Source organism: Chrysemys picta, chromosome 1 (genome assembly GCF_011386835.1).
Source record: "Chrysemys picta bellii isolate R12L10 chromosome 1, ASM1138683v2, whole genome shotgun sequence".
Taxonomy (NCBI): Eukaryota; Metazoa; Chordata; order Testudines; family Emydidae; genus Chrysemys; species Chrysemys picta.
This window is the reverse complement of record NC_088791.1, coordinates 70,271,146-70,290,045: the sequence shown is the minus strand read 5'-3', so window position 1 is coordinate 70,290,045 and position 18,900 is coordinate 70,271,146. Positions and strand designations below refer to the sequence as shown.

General features: G+C 43.2%; 1 protein-coding gene across 2 annotated transcripts; it reads left to right on the top strand.

Annotated features, from left to right (window-relative positions):
- The first annotated feature begins 458 nt into the window (after positions 1–458).
- KRR1 (KRR1 small subunit processome component homolog) lies at positions 459–11,350 on the top strand. 2 transcript variants are annotated; one of them, XM_065559113.1, is made up of 10 exons: positions 459–626; positions 4,713–4,885; positions 5,196–5,330; positions 5,662–5,787; positions 5,882–5,965; positions 7,187–7,243; positions 7,989–8,159; positions 8,300–8,377; positions 8,515–8,608; positions 10,608–11,350. In XM_065559113.1, exons 1-10 carry the CDS (start codon positions 554–556, stop codon positions 10,748–10,750), a joined length of 1,134 nt encoding a protein of 377 aa, XP_065415185.1. In that variant the 5' UTR covers positions 459–553; the 3' UTR covers positions 10,751–11,350. The 2 variants fall into 2 exon arrangements, with proteins under 2 accessions (XP_065415185.1, XP_065415179.1); XM_065559107.1 differs by having other exon boundaries at positions 464–626; positions 4,710–4,885.
- The last annotated feature ends 7,550 nt before the right edge of the window (positions 11,351–18,900 follow it).

Sequence of the window (18,900 nt, the reverse complement as noted above, 5' to 3'; positions counted from 1 at the left end):
GGCTGTCCGTGTGTTTTTGCCGCCACAAGCAGCACACCGAATTGCCACGGCGGATGGCGGGGGCAGTCCGTGTGCCGTTAGGGCGGCACGTGCGTTTCCGCGGCGGCGGCAATTCAGCGGCAGCTTCTGTCTTCAGCTGCCAGCGGCGGCAATTCGGCGGTTTCTGTCTTCCGGCTGAAGACAGAAGCTGCTGCGGAAACGCGTGTGCCGCCCCAAGGGCACACGGACTGCCCCCGCCGTCCATGGCGGCAATTTGGCACGCTGCTTGGGACAGCAAAAACAGTAGAGCCGGCCCTGGCAACAAAGGCTGGGCTGGGCGGATGGATCAGGCGCTCCAGGAGGAGTTGCTAGGCAGCGCGAGACCCAAGCTGGCCGCCGCCCGACTCCGAGGCGGTAGTTGCTAACCCTGCGCCCGCCACGCGGCCCGGGGGACTACAAGCCCCAGCATGCACCGCGACTGGCCCAGTCGCAGGATTGTAGTGACCACGCTTCTGGAGGACGCGCGGAGCGTCCGTTCGTGCGTGGGGTGAGAGGTCACGAGGGTGACGGCAACATGGCGGCCCCCAGGAAAGCAGAGAGCGGCCAGGTGGCTCCGGCGTCCAAGGACCGGAGCAAAAAGAAAGCAGGTAAAGGGGAGCCTCGCGTCGGGATCCGAGCGGGAGTCGTGTCTGGCGGAGCGGTTAGACGGCTCGGCCTGGGCTCCGCGCGCCGACCTAGGACTCCTCCGCGCGCACCCGGGGGGCGCGTTGCTGCTGCCGCCGCCGCCGCCTCGTTCTGGGGGCCTGCGCGCGTGCTCGCCCCTCTGGGCTGCGGGGGGGTGGCTGTGCTCGCGCTCATCCCTGTGTGGGGGGAAGGGTGAACACGCGGCCTGCTGTAAGGCGGTTGGTGCGGTTGGGGTGAGCTGCACGTGGAGACCTGAAAACTAACATCCCCACCCCATGATGTGCAACCAGGATCCACTGCCTGAGCCAGCCCAGCTCCCCGTCCCCTGCCGGGCCAGCCCCGTCCCCTGCCGGGCCAGCCCCTCCCCCCCCGCACCTCCTGCAACATGCACACCTGGCCCGTGCTGCTCGGGGACCTGGCCCGAGCATCAGCGGTGAGATTCCATGCGTTGTGCCCTGCCCGTGGGCTGCAGGCAGAGACTCAATGGGCTGGAACAATACAGTAGACGCTTAGTAGCAACATTTCGGTGCTCTTTTGCTATGTTGCTCCTAAGCGGCTGACCAAAGCCTATGAAGAGTTAAGGGTGTTTCACCTTGGTGGGTGTGGGAACCCCAAGTTTTGGGCAGAATGGGGCAGGGGAGCCCCTAGTTGGCAAACGGGCTGAGTGAGCCCAGCTGCTGAGGATGCTCCTTCTGGCAGCTTTATGCTCCACCCTGGCAAGGGATAGATGGCTGGGGACCGCACTGTGTGCAGCCTGCAATGGGGGGGAGAGAGGGAAAGGGGTGGCGCCTAGCATGGACAGTAGAGAGGCCCCACAGGGTAGTGGCCTGGGGAGGGGGGGTCACCTGGCCCCCCACTGCAAAACAGTACACCCACACGCTGCCACTGGCAACTGAAATGGAGGGGACAGCTCAGTGCACAGGGGTCCCTGATACTCCCCACTGCAGTATAGCAACCCTCTGCTGCTCACAAGCCCCACATGCTGGGGAAGGGAGCAAGAAACCTTCCAGCTATGTCTGTGCTCCTCTGATCCCAGTTCCCAGTCTCCCATGCACCCCCCCCCCCCCCTAAATTCCTCTCTTTCAGACTTTCCCGCCTACACATGCTCTCCATGGAGGTTCTATCAGGCAGGGCAGTGTGCCTGGAGCTGTGCTGGAGGGCCAGGGTGAGGAGGGGAGTGGAAAGATGCAGTTTTTTGGGGGGGGGGTAACTCCTCTACATGCCTCCACATCTGCCCCCTGGATGTGGCATCACAATGTCACAAATGTTGGTTTTATGCGGCGGTTATGTTGCTATTACCAACTGGACAATTCACAGTAGGGAAAGAGTTCCCAGGGGAAATGTTGCTTGTAAGCAATGGTTGCTCTTACAAGGTGTTAGTACAAACAAGTGTCTACCCTACATCCGTTTGGGGCAAGTGTAAGCCAGAGTCACAGTGGCACTACACTTCTGTAGTCATGCCAGGAATGGGACATGACATAGAATGAGTGTGCATAGGGATTTACCAGTAGTGGGTGTGGTAATGATACAGGGCTATAACTGGTCCAGGGTGGGTGGCTAGTAGGGATGCTCAGTGTACAGTGGGCATGGATGGCTTCCTGTTTCTGTTTTCCCCCCAAAAAAATAATAAACAGAATAAAATCAAAATTTGCATCTGAATCCCTTCACCCCAGTTGCTTCTCATGCAGACATCCCCAGATAACATTTATAATGACTGACCCTTGTCCGGGGTCAGGCCCCAGGGGTATATCGCAGACCATGTCTACATTTACGCAGACTATGTTTACATTTATCTCTACATATGTAGCTCCAGATAAGGTTTCCAGATGTACTAACTGGAGACCAAAAGTCCGATTGCTGCGGGGGAGGGGAATGTGTGCCAGGTCATGAACCCATGCCAGCCCTGCTCAGCCAGGGCAACCTCCCCCCAGAGCAGAGGGGGTTCAGCTGGTGGGAGAGGAAGGGAGGTGGAGAGCAGCGAGCAATGTGGGGAGGGGAGAGGAGTGAGCAGAAGGCAGGGCAGGGGTGTGGCCTTGGTGAAGGGGCAAGGCCTTGGGGGAGAGGTGGGATGGGGGGGGCTGATTTTCAAAAATTAGAAAGTTGGGAATCCTAGCTACACACTGCAGTGAAAGGCTCTGGCGGGGGGAAGCAGTGCTGCCTCTCCCCTGCCAGAGCCTTTCACTGTGGTGGGTAAAGGCTCTGGCAGCAAGGAGGTGATAGGACACTACACAGATAAGAATAGCAGTGTAGACATGGGATGCACTGATGGGGCATGTAGAGAGCCGTGTAGGGTACATACACTGAGGGTTCAGGCATACAGGGCATTCTACTTGCTGAAGCTGTGCCTCACCATCTCTCCTGCCATTTATACCCATGCTAGCTGGGTGTGCTGTGTCTTTATTCTACACACCACTGTAAGTATAGCTATACCTTCAGATCATATTTGACACCAATAGTTGGTTACAGAGAAAGGAAGCAGGGTGGGGACATGGAGACTAATGGATTTTCTGTCTTTCAAATACTTCCTTGTTACTTGTAAGCAAATAATACCAAGAATTTCAGACATAAATGGGCCAAGAATTATCCAGTCCTCTGTAAACTAAATATTAGGGGTGAAGGGCTGTCTTTAATTATTTTGAATTACTGTCTGCTTTCTGCTTTTCTCCCTCATTTATACCAATTTCCCACTCCCACTGTGGTGGTCATCTTTGCCAAACATTTGGAAATACAGTTTGTTTTAAAACACTACACTAAATAAAGGCCTAGTTTTGCAGACTTAGGGCAGGTCTATACTAGAAGCGCTATATTGGCATAGTTGCAGTGTGTCTGGTGAAAACGTTCTATGCCGTTCTACATCAGCACAGTTACTCCACCCCTGTGAGAGGCAGAAGCTATGTCAGTGGGAGAGCGTCTCCTGCTGACATCGCGCAAGTGTGGACAGCACATACGTCTCTGTAACTTGCATCGCTCAGGGAGATTTCTTTTGCACCCCTTGAGCGACACAAATTAAATCGACTTAAGTAGTAGTGTAGACCTACCCTTCGTCACATACATAATATTTAGCAATGCGAGAGTTCTCACCGATAACAGATTTGATTGCTAGAGTTCTATTGCACCAATTGCTCCAGTTATGAGGAACTTTTGACAATGTTGGTATGAATTATTTTGTAACATTAAAGTGAGGTGCTTAAAGGCAGATTATCCTTTCCACCTGCCTCTCTAAACCACTCAGGAGCAGGGGTCCTTCCGCGCTCCCGGTCCTCGTCGGCAATTCTGCGGCGGTGGGGGCCTTCCGCGCTCCCGGTCTTTGGGGCACTTCAGCGGCGGGTCCCCAAAGGACCCGCCACAGAATTGCTGCCGAAGACCCGGAGAGCGGAAGGACCCCCCGCCGCCGAATTGCCGCCAAGGGCAGCAAAATGCCGCCCCCCCCCCCAAATCCTGGCCCCTAGGCGACTGCCTAGGTCGCCTAAATGGAAGCGCCGGCCCTGAAACCACTCCAGATAATAAAGAAATGTTAAGTTACTCAGTTTGAACAACACACTAAATAATTTTATTGTGGATTCCCACTCCTCAGAGCTCACCCTAATGACTAAATAAAAATTAGACCACAAATGTCTGTCACCAAATCTTATTTTCTTGTTTTCTGCACAGAAAAATGTCTAATAACTACACACTGTCATTAAACTTGTCTGCCTGGTAATCATTTGTTTTTATTATAATATCTGTTAAGCAGAACAAACAGACTACTAAAGATTGAAGCCTCTCTTATCCATAGGTCTTCATTGCCGCTGACCTTCCTTATCTGCTCCTTGAATAAATAGAGGAATTTAAGATCCTCCTTTAATAGTCTTGTACATCTACAGCTATTCTTGATTTCAGAGGGAGTTGTTGATACTCAGCACGCCCCAAAAATCAGACCCACGCACTCCAAGATTTAGGACTGTTAATCTAGTTCCTTTTGTAATCATTAAATGGGGGAAAAAAACTAGTCATTGTTGCAGGGAAAAGCACTCTAAATCAAGTGATTTTTTGTTTGTTTGTAACAGTAGATGAGTCAGAACTTCTCACTGTTCCTGATGGATGGAAAGAACCAGCCTTTACAAGAGAAGATAATCCTAGAGGGCTTCTGGAAGAAAGCAGCTTTGCAACTCTGTTTCCGAAATACAGAGAAGCTTACTTGAAAGAGTGTTGGCCATTGGTGCAGAAAGCCTTGAATGAACATGTATGAATAATTCCTAGATATATATGAAATAAATTTATTTTATGCCATTTCAAAGATTTATTACACATAATGTTAATTATTTAAAGCAAAATCATAAATATATTTTAAGTATATATTTCTTAATATATTAATTCACATTTTAAGAATTAAGAATGGAATTCTGCACTCTTATTTTAATGTATTAATGTATTAAGTTGACAGTCAGTTTAGAAATCAAACCTGCACCCAGCATAAAAATAGTAATGTTTTATTCTGACAATTGACTACGTGTGATTGACCATTATTTTTAATTTCTTTATAAATATTGCAGCATGTGAATGCGACGTTGGACTTAATTGAAGGTAGTATAACTGTCACCACAACTAAGAAGACTTTTGATCCATATGTGATCATCAGGGCAAGAGACTTAATAAAGCTTTTAGCAAGAAGTGTTCCATTTGAACAGGTTTGTAACTAAAGCCACTAATTTATATCAACTGTTTAGTATTTAAACTTTAATATTGAATGTATCTATATTAAATTATGTTAATTTTACATTCCTATTTTTAAAGAAGTTTATGATTTTCAAATAAAGTCAAATAAAATATAATTTTCAAAAGAAAAAGTACGTCTGGGAATACTGAAACTGTGCTTAAATCAGAGTGTTCAGTTGACTTCCATTTAGTAATAAGTGATGAATTTGTGCTCACAATGACATAGTGCTGGTGGTAGTGCTGATTGCCTATATGTTTGCTCTTCTCTTTTATTTCTAACATAGCTTTGATTGTCCTTTTTAGGCAGTACGCATCCTTCAGGATGACACTGCGTGTGACATCATTAAAATAGGGTCTCTAGTGAGAAACAGAGAGAGATTTATAAAAAGAAGACAAAGACTCATTGGGCCAAAAGGATCCACTCTGAAGGTACATCTTACAAATGTAATAATCAAGATCTTAATTGTGTGAAGTTGTTTATCTAAGCACCAATTTATACTAATTTATTCCCTTTTTTGTGTAGGCTCTGGAACTGCTAACAAACTGTTATATCATGGTTCAGGGGAACACTGTTTCAGCTCTGGGACCTTTTAATGGGCTAAAAGAGGTGAGAGAGAGAACGCACTAGCTTTTTTAATAGACCCCTACCACCAGCCCTGCCCCATCCCACCCCATCCCACCCCCACTAACCTTCCAGCTAGGATCCAGCACCTACCCACCCCCAGCAGCTAGCTAGCACGTAGCTACTTCTGAGACAACTCCTCATCCCAACAACCTGAGCGTTCTTTAAACCCTCCAGCACCCACCCACTTACCAACCAACCCAAGCATCCCTAGATAGCCTCCATCTGACCTACCCCAGTACTCACTTGCCGTCCATGTGCTATCCCTGCCATTGCTTGGGGCACAGTGTGTTTAACCATCAGGTGAAGTTGATAGTTATATTCAAATTATTTGTTGGCATGCACATTAACTCGTTGAATAATTTGCATGATTGTCACATGTGGATCTGCACTCAACTTGACCCCTTCCTGCTTTTAGCTGTCTGATCGCAGGAAAGGTAAGTGGGTCAACCTACATCATACACAGTAGGGGAAGAAGCAATGCAGAAATACATGAGTTTCATGAGGATGGAAATATTGCTCTGAGACATTTGCTTATCAAGCTGACCAACACCGTCTCATTGTTTCCTTGTATTTCCCTGTCTTTCTGTCTGTATCCATCTATTGTCTCTTACTTAGAGTGTGAGCTCCTTGGGGCCATGCTTTTGTTCTGTGTTGAGCACCTAGCCCAGTGCGCTCCTGGTCCGTGGCAGGGGCTGCTAGGTGCTACAGCAATACAAACGATGATAATAAATATAAAGGTATATGAGTACCGGTATTTTTCAGAGTCAGTGAAACTGGTTTCACTGTCAGATTGAATGCTGTTTTGAGTTGCAAGCTCTGCAGGAGAATGTTATAAGCAGTTGTTTCCACTGGAATTATAACACAATTCGTGGAAACCTTTCTGTTGATTGTGGGTATTGTAAACCATTTGTTTGATAAAAATCTAAACGTGGTGGTAAATTGTGCCTTTTTAAAATTGAAGATATCACTTAAAAAATTAAAAATCATATTTCTATCTGAAACTTTTTTACTTTTGTTATGGGGAACTACTAAGTATTTAGTTTTAAGATAAGTAATTCAAAAAGGTTTAGAGAAAAATATTTCTCTAAAGTTCCACTTGTGCAAAGGAGTTTGAAGAAATCATTGTATATTTAGGACTTTCATGTACGATAATTTAGAATATTGATTGTGTTTTCCCTTCCCCTTGCTTTTTTTTAAACCTAGGTTAGAAAAGTGGTCCTGGACACTATGAAGAATATTCATCCCATATATAACATAAAGGTGGGTGTGGTCCGGTGTATTATATTAAGGCTAGTACATTACTGTGCATTTTGTAAGGGGTTGCATCTTTGTCTATTTTTCTGTATTAAGGTATGTTCCTTGTCACAAGGCACCTTAATTGATACAGCTTTTTATAAATTAAGTATTCCTGTGATACTTTATTTTGAGGGTTTCTCCTATAATGAAATTTTTTAAAGAAACATTTGCAGTATATTGCTTTGAATATACTTCTGTGTATTAGGGTACACAGTCAGTGTAATCATAACAGTACCTGACAAAGCACCAAAGGAAAAGTGCATATTCATCTGTGTGTCTCCATGATTAGCAGCTTGATACTCATTAATATTATATCAAGGCAGCTTCCCTGGTACTGTTAATGTCTCTGAGCCCCTGTAGAACGAACTCCTTGAGACATACACTTCTACCTCAATATACCGCTGTCCTCAGGAGCCAAAAAATCTTACCGCGTTATACGTGAAACCGCGTTATATCGAACTTGTTTTGATCCGCCGGAGTGCGCAGCCCCGCCCACCCAGAGCACTGTTTTACTGTGTTATATCAGAATTCATGTTATATTGGGGTAGAGGTGTAATTACCTTGCATGTCTGACTGCTCCTGCTTAAACCACCGAATTTCCTTGTGAGTGTAGGTGATTCACCTATGTATTTAAATAACTGAACTTAGGAAGTGTGTCAATTATATGTTTTAAATAATATTTCTTTTTAATATTTTGAAATGATTAAAGACTCTCATGATTAAACGGGAGCTGTCAAAGGACCCTGAACTAAGAACACAAAGTTGGGAACGATTTTTGCCTCAGTTCAAACACAAGAACTTGAACAAACGTAAGGAGCCAAAGAAGAAAAATGTTAAGAAGGAGTACACACCTTTCCCACCTCCACAACCAGAAAGCCAGGTCAGTCTAAGCCTTGTATAATTCAACAGGAAAGATAAAAGGTCCTGAAATCTTGCTCGTAAGTAATTGGGAACATTGATCAGTTGATGCCGGATGCTTCCTCAGTATCAGTCTCTAACACACAAATGTGTTTTTTACAGGTTGATAAAGAATTGGCAAGTGGTGAATACTTCTTGAAAGAAAGCCAGAAGAAACGAAAGAGGGTGGAAGAGATAAAGGTAAGGCAGTTCTGATTTGTTTCAGCCTTCAGCAAAAAGAAAATGGGTTTGTTTTTTTGATCATTACAGTTCTCATTTTGTCTGATGTGACTGGTAAGTCAAGTGTTTGACCCTTTTTTTTTTTTTTTGTATTTTAGGCAAAACAAGCAGAAGCCATTAGTAGGAGACAAGAGGAAAGAAATAAAGCTTTTATCCCTCCCAAGGAAAAGCTAGTTGTAAAACCTAAAAAAGGTAATGTTTGTTTCCTGTCTCTAGAATCCTTTCTACTGTTTTTTTTAAAGCTACTTTCCTTTGGTTGGTGGCTATTTAGCCAACCAAGGTATATGGAGCGTTAAGTATGAAATTCACCTTGTGGGTGAGGAGGTTCAGTGCAAGGCCCGCTCACTATTTAAATCCATCAGTGGAGCTGCATGGGGCAACGGAATAGATGAAGCAGCCTACAGCAGTGCTGCCTTTGAACGTTTAGTGTAACAAAGTGTTGACTCTAGAGAGTGACATTGGGAGAAAAGCTAGCGAGGACCTACTGGATCATCAGGCATGCAGAAGGTGTGTTTGCTACTTCAGTCTGTGCGCTAGAATAGGAGCTATGAAGGTCTGTTGATTTTTCCACTTTAACAGTTTCTTTAAATGAAAAGAAAAGATGAACTTGCTAATCATACTTGGTTGATGTTTGAAGCATAAAGACACCACTTAGAGCAGGGGTGGGCAAACTTTTTGGCCTGAGGGCCACATCGGAGTTCCAAATCAGAATGGAGGGCCGGGTAGGGAAGGCTGTGCCTCCCCAAACAGCCTGGCTCCCGCCCCCTATCCGCCCTCTCCCACTTCCTGCCCCCTGACTGCCCCCCTCAGAACTCCTGGCCCATCCAACCCCCCCTGCTCCTTGTCCCCTGACCGCCACCTTCCGGGACCCCTGCCCCTAACCGGAATGCAGCCCTGCGAACATGGTTGGAGGACTCAGGAGAGCAGGGGCAGCCTGCTTTCCCCTTCAAAGTTCCTCTTCTCTCCGGCCGGCTGTGCGGCCACCTGGTGCTCCTTCTAAGTCCTCCGCCCATGTTCACCGCGTTCCCGCCACCCCCACTGCCCGCCTGCTCCCCTGCCCCCGCAGTGCAGCCCGTCCCCCCCTCCCCATGGGGGGTGTGCCGGTGCTGAGCTGCCCAAGTGCCCAGCCCAGGGGCCCCCTGTTGGGGGGGCCCCGTGCCAGGGCACCCTGTGTTCACTGGTAAATCTGCCCCTGAGCCACGCCGCCCGGGCGGAGCCAGCCACGCCGCCACACTGCACGGCGAGCTGAGGCTGCGGGGGAGAGGGAACAGCAGGGGAGGGGCTGGGAGCTAGCCTCCCTGGCCAGGAGCTCAAGGGCTGGGCAAGGAAAAAATTGAGATGCTGAAAAAGTATCCCGTCCTGAATTGGAACTAAAGGTCACACTCTAACATTTTTTGCAAATAGACAATCTGGAAAAAAAAATTTGGTTGAGATCAATCAAAATGTTTGTTTCAATATTTTTGAAACTTCTACATTTCAACCTTCTTTATTTTTAACATTTTACTATGATTTAATTTGCTAAACAAAAAGTTGTTTTTGACTGAAAATCAGAATTTTTCACTTAGAAAATGTTGAAATGGGACACTTTTGGCAACTTTGAAACGTTTTTCAACAAAAAATGTAGAAACAAGAAATTCATCAAAACCAACCCTTTTGCACAAACAGTTTAGGTTTTGACAAATGGGTATTTTTCTCATGAAAAAAGATTTTGTCAAATAATTCTCTGCTAGCTCTACTTTTACCTACTGGGTATACTTAATGTAAATCTCTCAGCTTTCCAAAATAAATTACAAAAACATTTTTGAAGTTAAAGAGAAGAACTGAGATCCAAAAATGTCAGCTCAAGCCTATGCTCAAGTAGGAAGTAGCTTATGTGAGATAAGAACACTTGATCCTATCTCATGATTTCTGCCCAAGAGAGAGGCGGGCGCAGGAAATCCCACGGTTCTGGTTTATATGTGGTATTAAAACCCTTTTATTAAAATCACTGCTTGCAAAGGCCACTGGCTGGGGAAGACAAAAACACACATGCCAACCTGCCATCCCCCCATCTCTTTCTTTCTGTGTTCATTGTTAGACACAGCTCATTGTGTATAAACATGGAATCATTTTGTAGACTGTTTCCAGTAGATACTGGAAAAAAATTAAGAGGGATGTTTCTCATATTTGTTTGTTGGTTTTTATTGTGTAGCTTCTACTGAAACAAAAATTGATATTGAAGCAATCAAGCAAAAGGTGAAGAAAGCAAAGAAAAAGAAGCTGGGAGCACTTCCAGTGGAAGAAGTTAAATTAAAAATTGCAGCAGATGAAAAGAAAAAGAAGAAGAAGAAATGATTTGCCAGCTGGAACACTTGCATTTCTTTTACACTTGCAAAGGAACTGTTTTCGTACTTTGAAGATTTAAGACTTGGGGTTATCAGCGTTGCTATACTGCCAGTGAACACTGATGAAAAGATTCAAAAACATGTTTGTGACAAAGAGAATATTTTGGGGATTTATGGACTTAAATAAGCAGTGTAAAATCTTTGGAGCTTGAAAAGAAAATCATTTGGTATCCTCTGTCACATCATAAACAACTGAAAAGGTACAATAGTATCTTTTCACCATTCACATCATATGTGTGAGAGCGATTTAGGAGTTTTAAACCTTACATGAAAGTTTTCAGTATTGCATAATACAAAAAGCAAGTTGGGGAAGGGGGGTTGGTACAGAACGCTAAACATCAGGCCATAAGAATTTGACAGGAATATGTTAGGGGAAGGGGATTGTTTGTTTTGGGTTTTTTTGAAGAAATGTTTCTCTAACAGACTGGCACTGTATAACAAGCTTCAGATATGGAGATGTTAAATCTGATAACTTTTGTAAAAGCAACCAGTTGTATTTTTATATATTATATGTCATTCTGTTTATCAGAGCTAATATTTATTTTTCACACGTGTGGTGTGTATTTCTTAACTATTCGTCTTCCACACATTATAACGTGACTGCAATGTATGTGGCATTGTTTCCATGTAGAGTACGCAGGTACCTATCATAAGACGTGTTTAATTTCTTCAGTTTCTGGAAGCAGATTTGAAACAAACTAAGCATTATGAAAGAATGCAGATTTCAGTGCGTGACACTGACATTTTATACCCTAACGCTGGGCCAAGGGAATAAAATACTGAAGGAGAAGTAACTGCTTGAGAAACATACTAATAAAAAAAATAGGTGGCCTGGATGATGGGCTATCATCCAGTGTTGTCCATACGTGATTATTTATTTATAAAATGGCATTAGGAAACAAGGTTTAACCAATACAAATAAGTGAGAAAAGGAGTGGTGATGTGGAGGTACTTTTTACGTTTTCAAGTTGCGTATAAAGTTGAAATTAAAAAATTTAAACTTCATTCATTAAGGCTAAGTCTACACTAGAAACTTGCCAGTGTAGTAATGCTGACTAGGGGTGTGGGGTTTTTTTTTTTTCTCAACACAAGTATACTGTCAAAAGTCCGAGTGTAGTTACAGCTATATGATGGCATACAATTGTTTTGCTGGTATAGCTTATTTTACTGGTATAAGTAGGGTCTATGCTAGGTGGGTTTGTCGGGCTAGCCGTCCTGGCAAATTGTTTCTATTGTAGACCTAGCCTAAGTGTAGGCCCTATAATGAGCTCTGTGCAAGTGGATTGCTTACATAGAATGGCCCCACTTTGATTTCAACTGGCAAGGCCACATGGAACTCAATAATAGAAGTACTTATGTATATATTTCTCCATTAAAAATAAAGAATTTTGGAACAATTATTAAGCTGATCAAAGTTGAACAAGGATATGGCAGTATCAAAGCAGTGCGTAACTAAAATTTAGTTCTTACCCTTACTAATTAACTCGTGAAAATTATTGGTTACCATTTAATTTATTTTTCTTAAGAGTAGCATACCTACATCATGCAACATATGGTGCCACCATCAGAACTGCCCTTTATTAAGTCTCAATTCTTAATTTAACTTTCCGAGTGAGTAGGTGTGACTGGTTTCTTTGAGGACCTGATGACTCAGAGGGCATATCTAAAAACCTTAGAAAATCTTAATGTGGAGATTAAACTGATCAGATGACTTGATCAGACTGAACTTGAAGGTTGTTAAAGGAAATGAGGCATGATGCAGAGATTTGCCCTTTGGAGTTCTTTGTAAGATAAGTACCTAATTTTTTGAGCCCTGGTTGTAGAGGGTTATATATAAAGCATCTCTTAACTTTCATTTTTAAGCCATTTTACTCCAGTTTTTGCTATTTCTAAGGTCTACACTGGGGGGCGAATCGATTAAGTTATGCAACTTCAGCTATGTGAATAACGTAGCTGAAGTCGACGTACTACCGTGGTGTCTTCACTGCCATAGGTCAACTGCTGACGCTCCCGTCAACTCCGCCTACGCTTCTCGCTCTGGTGGAGTACCAGAGTCGATGGGAGAGCGCTCGGCAGTCGATTTATCACGTCTTCACTAGACGCAATAAATTGACCCCTGCTGGATCGATCACTCCGGAGGTAAGTGTAGACATACCCAAGGGACATAATAATATTCGGTTCATTTTCTTTGAATAATAAATATATGTAGGCCTTTCTCTTAATTAAACCTTTTATTTTGTAAACATGTTTAGGACCTTTTTATTTTATTTCAGTAAATGGAGATTAAATTGAAATAAAACTCCCAGGAGTAACCAACTGGCTGGCATTCCATTCATACTCTTGAGATTCGTAGATTTTAAAGCCAGAAGTGAACATCATTTAGTGATCATTTAGTCTGGTCACCTACATACCACAAGTAATAGACCTCATAAAGTACATTTCCCCCATGTCTGTGAAAGAGTAGATGGGATTTGGACCCATGATTACTTGCATACAAAGCAAGAACCATTCTACTGGACCAATGCTGCTCAACCTCTTCAGCTTGGTGACCCCTTATTTGAAATTGAACATTTTCACAACTCCCTTGCATTTACTTTAAAAGTAAGTATAAAAAAAATCAGTCATAATGATAAGCCTAAGTTAGTTAGTTGCATGTGTGTTGAGATGTCAGAATACCTGAGGTTGAAGGGCAAGGATGAGGTAAGTACGGGAGTGAGATTTTCTTTGGTTTAGATTGTAATAAAACTTTAAATACCTTGCAACTGTGTGACTGACATTCTGGAGTGCAATCAAGACCAGTGAGGGGTTTTCACCACCTGCCGGGCAACCTGGGGTGCTTCAATGCTTTGCTCCTGTAGCTCCCACAGTGGGTCCCTCACAAGCAGCAAAACAGCATGGAGGTTGCACTTGGAGTGTCTGTGTATAGCTGCAGCCTGACAGCACACTCTGGCTTCCACCAGCTTTGGTGACCACTTGCAGGATGACCCCAACACATTCCCAGACCTGAGTTTTCCCCCATAATGTGTATTCTGCACCGTCCACCCCTTTCCTGGACAGTTGAGATATGTTAGGTCTATTGCCCCTGTAAGGAAACAATAGCCAATGGTTTGCTACTTTAAATGTATTGTACTTTAAACAATTCAATTGGAATGCCACACTGCCTTAGTTTTGATTAAAGAATAAAACAAGTTTATTTAAGTATAAAGAGAGAGAGAGAGAGAGTTTAAATGAGTATAGGTTACAAAAGAGAAAAAGCTAAAATGCTTTCTAGTGCTAAAACTTAACAAACTAGACTTGGTTCAAGAGAAAATTCTTACAACACATTCCTAGTAACAGGTCTGACCAAATTTCAGGTTGGGCTCTCTCCCAAAGTCAAATGGCTGTTGCTTTTGTCATCTTAGGAGAAAGAGAGGTAGGGAGAAATACTTTGGGATGTTTTTGTCCCTCACTTTTATATTCCAGTCACTCTTTGAAATGCATTTTCCTGAGGGTTACCCCTAGATAAAGTTAATTTCTGCTGTGACATTGGAGTCATTTGAGCATTGGCCTGCTAAACCCATGGCTGTGAGTTCAATCCTTCAGGGGGCCATTTAGGGATCTGGGGCAAAAATCTGTCTGGGGATTGGTCCTGCTTTGAGCAGGGGGTTGGACTAGATGATCTCCGGAGATTCCTTCCAACCCTGATATTCTATGAAACCCAGTTTCTATGAGTCATGGAACCTTGTGATAAAAGAGATTCCATGCTGCTGTTTGCTAAAATGTAGATCGATTGGTTTTTGCCCCTTTCTTTGCCAAGAAATGGCCCCTTGGCAGGTGACTGCCCATCAACTTTGATGACATCTGGCTAGAGGCCTCAGCTTGTCCTTTGTCTTTGAGAAACAGGTTTATCCATTCCCCAGATGTGACTGGTAGCAACATTTCAGTACTAATTTCATTTTATGTTGATAATGTTACATATAATGTTGCTACACATTTCACCATGATATTATTAACCAGTAAGTTATTAGTTTTCAAATGATACCACACAAGGCATACTTTGTATAAAGATTAATACTGTGTAGTGTGTGACTACATGGTGCATTCAGTTACAATGACACCTATCACCCCCAGAGATTGTGACCGATTGGTTGAAACACATTGCATGATACTATCTAGTTACTGTCTATTAGTGGACAGATTATGAAGAAATTTTAATCACCTAAAAGGTTAATCTAATTTTTAAAAAATCATCTAGACAGACTCCCTAATTAAAGTATGGTTACTTTAAGCTCAATATGAAAATTACCTAAAAACTAAGTCCTATCTATAGTGAATCCTTAGGATCTTTAGGACCAGGCGCACTTACCCACCATGAAAATCAAATTGAAAAGGGAGGCTTAATGACAGTCAATGTAGGTTTAATGGGCACCACTGATACGGACAAGTTATTTAATAATGGTAAGAACCACATGTGCATTGCATACTGCTTTATTATTGTTGTATCCTTGTTAACGTTTGATTGGCTTATATATCAAATTGATTGCTTTAAAAAACATGTCTTGTTTTTCTCTTAAAATATTTAAGTATGTTCATCAAGTCTTGGATGGCCTACTCTATGGAGTGTGAGAGTGTATAAGGTCCATCCAAACTTTGGCACAGTGACGTTGACTCTCCTAGAGTAAAGACAGTACGTGACTACCCAAAGCTGAATAGTACCACTTTGCACAGTTGCAAAGGAATACGTAGTATTACTCCTGGGGCAATTCTGTGCCACAGTGAATAAACCAGAGGGTGTGTGGTGCTAGAACAAAGCAGCTGCACCTGGCAAGCCCCAGCTACGATAGGGAAGAGAAAGAGCCTGCTTTCTTCACAGCGCCTGTTGGGCCAGATCAGGAGGCAGGGGTTAGGGGAAACAGACATTGTGGGGCTGCTGGGCAGTCAGACAGGGGCTCATAAGGACCAGTGAGGGAGGACAGACTGGGACAGAGGCTCAATGGGAGTGGAGGTGCAGGGCCAAAAGGGTGGGGGAGAGGTGCAAGGTCACATGTGTAGAGGGGGAGGCAGTGCAGAGTTACAGGGGGAAGGGAGATGGCTGAGTAGGGGCACAGAGACACATTGGGTCGGGGTGCAGGGCTACATGGAGATGAGGGGAGGGGCTGGCTGAGGAGGTGCAGGGACACATGCGGATGGGGAGAGTGGGTATCTGTGGGGGGGGAGGGCAGGGACACATGGGGACAGGGGCAGCTGTGTCTGACTGATGGGATAGGCTAGGGGTCAGCCAGGGTCTGCATGGGGAAAGCTCCCTAATAATTCCCCCCTCCCCACCAAAAAACCCTGTTCCATACTTTCCCACCCATACCCAACAACCCTTCAAGTTTACACCCAGGCTCCTTCCTAGCAATTACTTTTCTCTCCCTCAGCTTCTCCGTTACCCCTGACTCCCCCAAGCCTTTGCACTGCTTCAGAGGGGTGCAGGAAATACATTTCTGTATTGTAGTTTAAATGAATTATTATTCAGAATTCTGTATTAATATGCCTAGTAAGGAATCTATTTGTCAAAAAACATTTCCTGAATCTTTTTTGTTGTCTGTATTGTTATAGACATACTTGCTGACAGGTATTTTGAAATAAATTACCAAAATAATTGAAACTGGCATGATTATATTGTGTTATTTTGACAAATAAAATATGCAGAATTTTGCAGAATTTTAAAATATTGTGTGCAGGATTTTTAATTTTTTTGGTGCAGAATTCCCCCAGGAGTAACATAGGTTGCAAGGCTGTGGAGAATCAGGCTAGCTAAATGCAGGATTGGACCAGCTGGAATGAATTATTAAGTAATGTGTTCTGAGCAATTAGAGTCAGCAATTAACAGACAGCTCTTTCCTTTGGGGAAAGGACATTGCTAATTTATAAAGGTTTCTTCAAATGTTGCTAGTCTAAAACTATTACTTTTTGATTAACTTCACTTAGAAATCAGCGCTTTTTTATACTCATAGACTTTAAGGTCAGAAGGGACCATTATGATCATCTAGTCTGACCTCGTGCACAACGCAGGCCACAGAATCTCACCCACCCACTCCTGTAACAAACCCTTAACCTATGCCTGAGTTACTGAAGTCCTCAAATCATGGTTTAAAGACCTCAAGGTGCAGAGAATCCTCCAGCAAGTGACCTGTGTCCCACACTGTAGAGGAAGGCGAAAAACCTCTACAGCCTCTGCCAATTTGCCCGGGAGGAAAATTCCTTCCCAACCCCAAATATGGTGATCAGTTAAACCCTGAGCATGTGGGCAAGACTCAAGAGCCAGCACCCAGGAAAGAATTATTTGTAGTAACTCAGATCCCACCCCATCACAGACTATTGGGCATAGCTGTTTAAGATCCTGAAAAGGGGTAAGCATGTCCATTTGTTTTCAGTGGCTTCTGTAAATGTTTGTCAGTTAGACCTCAAAATACTCTGGTATTGATATTCTGGTATCTGATTGTCTTGCCTGACTGGGGTTATAAAATAGCACTGTGTAATGCTTGAACTGTTGTATGTTTTTGTCTCTCAGCTACACCTGCAATTTGTGCTCTCAGAGATTAGACTCTGAGGTAACATTTCTGTTTGATTTTTCTCTAATGAGTCATGTGGCTGCAACTGTTCAGTGACTTGAAACTTTTATTCCCACAAGTCTTACAATGTACTTATTTAGATGTTGGTAATAAGATGCTTTTAATTTAATCTTTCTTTCCTAATCCTGTCACTAACCTTACAGATTTCACATATATGTAGGGAAGCCACTTTCTCAACCATTCGGGCTTGTCTCCATTTATAGTCGGAAATATTTGAAGCTACTGGGATAGTTCTCTTCTCAATCTTAGTTTACTGTATGACAGATGCAACACTGAAACTAGTCAATCAAATACAAAAAAAAAAAACTTCTATCTTGTAATAATAGAAATGAGAGTAAAAAGAATAAATTGCCAAGACCATATTCAAGGGACCCTCTCAACATGAAATCTAGTAAATTAAAATATGAGTTCAAAAAGTAGCCTGGAGTACAGCACCTGTCCCTTGGCATCCCTACTTGCTTCTGTAGTTTTACAACTGTACTTTTCCAGTTATTAAACATACTTTCTTTTTTCCTTGTAAGTGTTTGAAAGACCCATTAGACAACAGTAGAAACTAACTAAAGCCCTAATACTCCAAATACTTATGTATATGAACAACTTTATATGTGAGAGTAGCCCCATTAATTTCAAATTGTAACTCAGGTGGGTCATTTGTGCACTGAATTTGATGGGACTACTCCCTGGCCTGGAGTAAAGTTATTCACATATATGTATACGGAATTGGTCTTTATTTACCTATACAGGGGAACAATGAAACTAACTAGACATAAAATGATGACAGATACAACTATTCAGATTTTTTTTTAAATGAATGCAACAACAGTAGGATTGGGGGGGAGAAGGAGGAACTTTGACGGAGTTGTGCAGGGGGTTTTTTTTGTTAAGCTGATGGTGTTCCTTTTTCAGCCAAGGATCATGTCACCTGTGCTGAAATTTGGCTTTAGATATGACTGCATTTTATTCAGAATGTTGCTATCCCCAGAGAAACTTTGATAAGTGAGATTTAAAAAAAATAGTATATAGTGCATATATGAGAGAGTGAGAGAGAGCCAAGAAATGCAAAATTAAGGTTCAAGTAAAAAGAAAAAATAAAGAAAAAGCCCTATCGATCTTCGGGTTTTATATTGCCACCCATCACTACAGTATGTGAGCACCTGCCAAATAAAATCGCTAGCAATAACTAAGTCCCCAGTGAACTTCATGGAATCTCTGTCGCTTCTGTTTCAGAGTAAGAACTCTGCTTGGGGAAGAGTTTATGTATTTTTAAATTCATTATGTTTCTTTTATGGTTGGCTTGTTCAGGGGGTTTGGGATAGAAAGGTGATATACTGGAAAATCAAGAAATGCCTAATTATGTTTCTGTAAACAATTTAAACTGATGCATACGCCCACCCAGTGTTCATTCCTGACTTATAACTGGTTGCATATAATCATTCTTAGCTAATTTTGTCTCTCATTTCAAGAGAGGATGTGAGTATATAGCTCTAATGGTGTGCTATGTAAG